At 68.1% G+C, this 7,133-nt stretch overlaps 1 protein-coding gene across 1 annotated transcript; it reads right to left on the bottom strand.

Moving 5' to 3' along the window:
- Positions 1 to 663: 663 nt before the first annotated feature.
- On the bottom strand, positions 664 to 6,898 carry LOC105311516 (lymphocyte-specific protein 1-like; the record flags this gene model as incomplete). The annotated part of the gene is made up of 8 exons (XM_011387502.2): positions 664 to 994; positions 4,286 to 4,387; positions 4,540 to 4,617; positions 4,873 to 5,007; positions 5,823 to 5,904; positions 6,065 to 6,108; positions 6,289 to 6,378; positions 6,665 to 6,898. Coding segments are annotated over 7 exons (753 nt in total), but the record flags the coding sequence as incomplete, so codon positions are not given.
- Positions 6,899 to 7,133: the final 235 nt, after the last annotated feature.

The following is a 7,133-nucleotide window of genomic DNA, read 5'->3' as shown; positions in this document are numbered from 1 at the left end:
ATCATCCATCCATCCATCCATCATCTATCCATACACCCATACAACCACCCACCATCCATCCATTCACGCACCCACCATCCATCCATCCATCAATCCATCCACCATCCATCATCCATCCATCCATCCATCATCTATCCATACACCCATACAACCACCCACCATCCATCCACCCACCCACCCATCATCCATCCAACCAACCAACCATCCAACCATTCACCCATCCATCCATCCATCCATCCATCCATCTATCCATCATCTATCATTTACCCATCTGTCCATCCCTCAAACTGTCACTGTGCACCTCTGGGTGCTGGGGTGGGGGTTGACTCCAAGGCAGGTCTTGTCCTCAGGGGGTGCACAGACGAGAGTGTGCCCCGTCTCAGTCAGGGCCAGTCAAGGAAGGAGAAATCACACGCTTCGTGTGTACCCCGACTCATATGACCACACACCTCAGACCTCAGAGTCTACTCCCAGAGGCCATGGGACGGGACAGAGGGCCTGGATCCAGAGGCCTCCGCAGCCCGCCGGGCCTGCTCCCCTCCACTCTCCCCACAGCGAGCACTGAGGGGCCAGCGCGTGGGGACACAAAGAGCTTTATTGCACGAAATGCAGACGGCTGCAGGCGGGGGTGGGAGGGACGCGCGGCCGGGGCGTCAGTGCAGGCACGGCGGCTCTCGACTGGGACGTCCCCGGCAGGCGCCCTCACTGCACAGGCTGCACCTTCCTCGCGAGCTCTGGGCCCCGGTGGGCACAGTCTCTCCAGCGAAGCATCAGTGAGGGGCCCTGTCCTTCCCGGGCTGTGACAAGCAGAGCCAGCGGTCAGGGAATGAGAGGAGAGAGAGGTTGGAGGGTCCAGGGACAGAGGCGGCAGCGGTGGCGGGTGTTGGAGGGGCTGATGGGAAGCAGCGTCTTCGGCAAGGCTGTTCCCTGGGAGCCTGGGCTGGGCGTGTGGCAGGTCCACGGGCCTGCACCAGCGGCCGGGGCCTCGGGACAGCTGAAACACAGGTGGGGCGAGCGCCTTAGGCTGCCGTCCCCAGCGGGCAGCCCTGTCCCTCCCAGCCTCCGGCCTCTCTCTGGTGGCCACCCTGGCCCTACCCACACCCCCCTCCCACCACCAGGAGCAACCGCAAGCTCCGTCCACCTCCGCCTGGGAGCCTGCTCCCCGCGCTGAGCTCGGATGCCCTGGGCCCTGCTTGGGACTTGAAGCCGAGGGAAAGCTGCCTGTCACCTATCTGCCTGCTGCTCTGGCAGCTCCCCAGAGCTGGACCTGGGGCTCCTAGGGCCCCGAGCCCCCAGGGGTGGACAGCGTGAGCCCCGGAGCAGACCCTCAAGTCCCTCCGCAGGCCAATCCCTCCTGCCCAGCAGAGCCGGCGGCACCCAGGCCCCCTCTTCCCCCACCCTGGCGGTCTCTACCTCGGCCAGACACTATTTGTCAACGTTCTTGCAAGCACGCGGCGCCCAGAAGCCAGGGCAGGTGGCTCAGCAGGGACCGCCCGGCCAGGAGGTCTGAGGGAAGACCCCACTTAGCATAGCTCAGTGAAATGGCTCCCACCTCCAGGCCAATCTACTTCTGATGATGCAGCCTCAGCCTTCGGGTCTCTGGCCGCCACCCTCACCACTGGCTGGCAGCGGACGGGCCTGTGGCCGGTCTGAGACGGCACATCGCCCCCATGCGCTTGCAGCTGGGGGCTCTTCCTGCTCCCGTGGGCACCCAGCATGTGCACCCCCGCTCGGAGCTGGCCTGTGGGTCTCCCGGCCCGGTGGTACACATGGGCAGCACCTGGAGGCGGGTGCCGGCTCTTGTCCACCACCCACCAGTGACTCAGGCCTCCGTGGGCTCCTCTCCGACCAGGTGACTGCCGAGTCGCCCCACGGAGACAGACGTGCCTGGAACGCACCGGGCAGTGCCCGGTGGGCAGGGCTGTGATGGCCAGGAGTGACGCTCCTGTGGGCCCCGGCCCCTGCCCGGCGGGGACCCTATGCCCCTCGCTGATGCACCGTTCCCCACCCCCAGGGGCAGCGATGGTCCTCTGCACGGCCTCGGCGGCCCCTGAGGCGGCTGGCCCTCGCCCCCAGGGGCCCCCCAGGCCCCCGCCACCCCTCCTGCCCAAGCCCGGGAAGGACAACGTGCGCCTGCAGAAGCTCCTGCGGAGGATCGGCCGGAGAAGGGTGGCGGCCGGGCCCCCTGCCCCACCCGGGGCCTTTCGCAGCTCCCTGTCCCCCGTGAGCGAGGCCAGCCACGACCAGGACAGCCCGGCTCCGCACCCCGAAACCTTCTGCGCGGAGACTGCCCTGCCCCCCAATATCCCATGCGCAGAGACCGCCCTGCCCTGCGCCCCCCACAGCCCTGTTGCCCACTGCGTGGCACCCCCGCTGCGGCAGTCCACGCTGTCCCTCCACGTCACACGGCACAGTGGCCTGGGCACTGTCGTCACAGCCCCCGCCCCAGAACCCACCTGGTCCTCCAGTGGCTTTGCCCGAGCCCCAGGCCCTGCAGTGGGGGGCACCCACATCAGCCACATGCAGATCCAGCTGGCGCCATCCCCACCGGCTGAGACCCCTGCGTCCCCCCAGATGGCTCCAGGTGGAGGCCCTGGTGGCCAGGACGAAGGCACAGACTCTCCCAGGGCCCAGCCCTCGATCCCGGTGGCCCACATCCGTCCACTTCCCACCGGGGCCCAGGCTGCCAGGCCCAGGCCTGAGGCAGCCCCTGTGCCCAGGCCGCCCCCCAGCTTCCAGGCCTCGGGGCCCAGAGAAGCCAGTGCCCGGGTCGTGGTGCCCATAGCACCCACCTACCGCTCACCGGGACCCTTGCCCGACAGGCCGGCCCCCGCAGCCCCCGAGGCTGAGCGTCCAGAGGAGCCCCCCGTGGCCAGCCCTGCCACTGAGGCCCGACAAGCCTCTAGCCCCCACAGGGCCTCGTCCCACACCCCATCATCAGGCCCCCACCCCTGCCCTGCCCCCCAAGTTGTGCCCGAGCCTCGGCTCAGCGGCTGGACGCGCCTCAAGAAGCAGCTGATGGAGGAGGCAGAGCAGCCACCACGCCTGGGGCCAGAGGCAACGGCCCCTGCCCACCCAGCGCCCCGGCTGCCCGCCTCCCGGGCCTCCAGGCTGTGGGACGCGGTGCTGTACCGCGTGTCAGTGGCCGAGTCCCATAGGAGCCCGGTGGCTCCCGGGGACGGGGCGCACGGCCTGGCCAGCCTCGGCCGCCTGCCCTTTCTGTGCCGGCCTCGCTTCAACGCCCGGAAGCTGCAGGAGGCGGCTACCCGGCCCCCGCCCGTGATCCCCTCCATCCTGGAGCCGGGCGCCCAGCCCAAGAACTTCAACCGGACGGCGGCCGGCTGGCGCCTCCAGTGAGTGGCCCATGGGGCGGCCCAGGGCCCAGAGGGGCGGTGGGTCCAGCGGGGAGCCACGGCCACTGGACCAGATCCTGGGAGGGGCTGGCAGGGTGAGGGAGCCTGGGGCTGGCTGGGCGGCCAGGCCGGGCGGTGGGGTGAGGTGTTCTCACGTGTGTGCATGTCGGGGGGGGGTCTGCGTTGGGCCGCAGTGCGGGGGCTTACGGGGAGACACGTTCAGTGAGAGGGACAGTGCCCAGCCTACTGAGGGGCAGGCCTCACACGGAGGGCCCACCTCCGTCTCCAGGGACGCCTGGGATGGCCAGATTCAGCCCCTGGACGCTCTGGGCTGTAGATGCTGAGGCTGGCGGGCAGGCTGCCGGGACTGAGACAGGCCTCTGGCCCCAGCCCTGGGACCAGGACTTGCAAGGGAAGCAGCGTCGGCAGAGGGCTGGCCGCCTGCCCCCCGCGGGACGTGGTGGGTGCTGGGAACAGAGCCTGGGACCCAGGCCCCTAATAAATATGTGTCACACTGCACAGTGGCTACCTTCTGACTTTGCACTGGGGGGTGGGGGGTGCTGGGAACTGGAGTGACCCGCCCATTGGGACAGGAGGGTGACACCAAAGTCCGGGCTCCCTTCAGACCAGTGGGTGGGACCTGAGCTCCCAGGACTTCCGCCAAAGCCAACGGGCTGACCCCTGACGCCGTGGCCCCTTTGCAGGCGGGAGGTCGAGCCCCCCACTGGGGATGGCTGAGCAGCCAGGGCTTGGTGAGAGGGGGTAAAGCAGGTCTGCAGAGGCTGGGGGACCGAGCGGGGTCTGGCTTCTGGCCAGCGCGGATACTGGGCGTCGGCCCTCACCGGCTCCCTTGCAGCCTCGTCCAGGCCGCCAGGGTCCCAGAACGGCCTGTCTCACACGGAGTCATGCTCCGGCCACTGCCCGAGACTCACCAGCGGGGCAGCCTAGGGCGCCGAGCCCTCATCCATGAGCACCTTCTCGTACTTCCCGTGTCCGGTGGCCACAAACTTGTACCTCTTCCCAGACGGGGTGCTCTGATGGGCAGGGAGACGGAGAGCGAAGGTGAGCACAGCAGGAGGGAGGTGACGCTGCCCCAGGAAGCCCTCCCAGAGGCACTGAGCACGGCGCGCCTCGGCCCTCACCGGATGGACCCGCCCGCGCTGCACCAACCCCTTTTAGGCTCTACCTTAATTGTCGACGACGTCTTGGAGCCTCCTTTCTGCTCCCAGAGCCTCTTCTTGCTCATGTCTCCTGCCACGATATCCTGGGGACAGAGGGGGGACACGTCACAGGGGCAGAAGCCGTGGGCCCTCCTCTCCTGCCCAGGGGAGAGCAGGGAAAGGGGCCCCGTCTGCCTTCACCTCGCCGACCAGCCTGCCCTGCACAGCCCGCCACGCCCGGGGCCAGCCGGCTGAGTCCAGCTCCCCCACGTGCCCTGGGGTCACCCTTCCCCACTCGGCCTGGACGGTCTCACGCCTGCCTCGCCGGGGGGCCCGGCCTTGCCCAGGAGGGGCCGTACCTTGCAGGAGGGGCCCTTGGCAGCGGACTGCGCCTGCACCTCCCCCATCTCCCAGAGGGTCTTGGTGCTCGCCACGGCCATGCTGGGCAGCTCGATGGAGGGCTGGCGAGTTAGCTTGGGGGTCCGGCCAGCAGTCTGCAGGGGAGAGAGCCCAGGACTGCTTTAGTGGGGAGCCCCGTGGGACCCACGACGTCCTCCCACAGACGACGCCCTCTGTATTTCCCCCGGGGTGCTTTCCCAATGCAGGGCGGGAGCAAGGCACCCTGAAAAGATGTGCGTTCCCCCCTTCAGTGTGCTCGTGAAACACCGTGTGTTCGGTGGGGCACGGGAGAGAAGGCGCTCCCGCAGCTGCGCGGCCACCCGCACGCCGCACGGGGCGCCCGGTGCGAGCCTGGCGTGGATGGGAGCGCGCGGGGCGCGGGGTGTCGGCTGGAGGGACACTGGCTGGGCGGAGGGACAGCGGTTGGGGGGAGGGATGCTGGCTGGATGGAGGGGTGTTGGCTGGGTGGAGCGGTGTTGGATGGAGGGGTGTCAGTTGGATGGAGGGGTGTCGGTTGGATGGAGGGGTGTTGGCTGGGTGGAGGGGTGTTGTTTGGATGGAGGGGTGTCGGTTGGATGGAGGGGTGTTGTTTGGATGGGGGGGTGTTGGCTGGGTGGAGGGATGTTGGTTGGAGGGGTGTTGGTTGGATGGAGGGGTGTCGGTTAGATGGAGGGGTGTCGGTTAGATGGAGGGGTGTTGGCTGGGTGGAGGGGTGTTGGTTGGAGGGGTGTCGGTTGGATGGAGGGGTGTCGGTTGGATGGAGGGGTGTCGGTTAGATGGAGGGGTGTCGGTTGGATGGAGGGGTGTCAGCTGGGTGGAGGGGTGTTGGCCGGGTGGAAGAGTGTTGATTGCATGTCCGAATGGCTGCATGAATGGCGGGGGCCCAGCAGAACGGGGGACCCTGACGTACCTCGACGGCCTGGGTGTACTGCTCTAGCCGCTCACCGATCTTGGAGACGGGCAGGGCTGGCTGGGACTTCTTCACGCTGTTACTGGAGAGGGCGAAGGGTGACACCTCGTCCCCCTCACGTGGCTGCTGCACCCAGCCTGGCCCCCGCCAGAGCCCTCTGAGCCCCCGATCTCCGCCCTGGCTCCTCTCACCACCCTCTCTGGGACAGGCAGGGTCCCAGCCAGGACAGCGGCCACACATACCTCTTGTCCACGGAGCGGAACAGGCTCTCGGTCCTGGCGATGACCTGCAGGGCAGGGCGGGGACGTGGCCTCAGCCCGAGTACAGCCCTCCCCTGCCCCACGTCAGGGCACCCCTGTCTGGGCACGGCGGGTGGGGGATGGCAGGGGCCCTCCTTATCCCAGCCCAGCGTGGGGCTCCCTCCCGGCCGGGGAGAGGCGGGGAGCAGGCTTGGGGCTTGACCTACGTTGGTGCTGGGGCTCAGGGGAGGGGAGCCCTGTCCGGTGGTCTCCAAGGCCGAGGGGCTGGGCGTCCTGGGTGGTTGGCATCTCTCATGCTGGGAACAGAACATCTGAGGTCGTGAGACCTAGGCGACCCCCTCCCATACCCCTCCTGCCCCCCGCCGCCCCCATCGGGGCAAACACTCCCCGCTCACGCCTCAGGGCCTTCCCAGCCCAGACATACTTCGGGGCTGCAATTCTGCAGAAGGGGTTGGCCACACAGGGTCACCGAGCCCCACCACTCTCAGAATGGATGTGTTGGCTCCCTCTGGGCCGGGCCCACGAGGCCCCCAGTGCGTGCCGGCCGCAGAGGCAGGCCCCGTGCGGTCCACCATCACCTACCTGCTCCTGGGCTGGCTCTGCCCCAGCCAGCGCCTGGCTGTCCCCAGAGGCCTCCCCTGGGCCTGGCTCCCCCTGGGGCTCCGGGCCCGAGTGCAGCTGCAGCTTATCCAGGCAGACTGTGTCTGGGCTCAGCTCGGCCCCGTCCTGGTTCCTGCAGGGCCTGTGGGAGGAAGAGGCGCACAGTCCGACCAGGGATATGTGATCGCTCGATTCAAATTTCCCTGTTTCCAAGCCTCAGACGGTCAGACCCGTTGAGTACAAGGTGTCCCGAGACCCCAGCCTCTTTGGGGAAGTGTGTGCAAGGACCTCAAGAGCCAGATCCAATCCCTGGGGCCCCCAGGGAGCAGTGTCCACCGCCCCGACCCCACTGGGCAGGCCTCTCTCAACTGACAGCCGAGGCTGAGCTGGGCTTGGCCTCCGGGTTCTCTGACAGGCCCCAGCCTTGTGTCCTGCTTGTCCCCGTCCACCC

Source organism: Pteropus vampyrus, unplaced genomic scaffold, assembly GCF_000151845.1.
Source record: "Pteropus vampyrus isolate Shadow unplaced genomic scaffold, Pvam_2.0 Scaffold1000004594, whole genome shotgun sequence".
In the NCBI taxonomy this organism is placed as follows: Eukaryota; Metazoa; Chordata; class Mammalia; order Chiroptera; family Pteropodidae; genus Pteropus; species Pteropus vampyrus.
The sequence above is the reverse complement of the archived record's forward strand: the minus strand, read 5'-3'. Positions and strand labels throughout refer to the sequence as shown.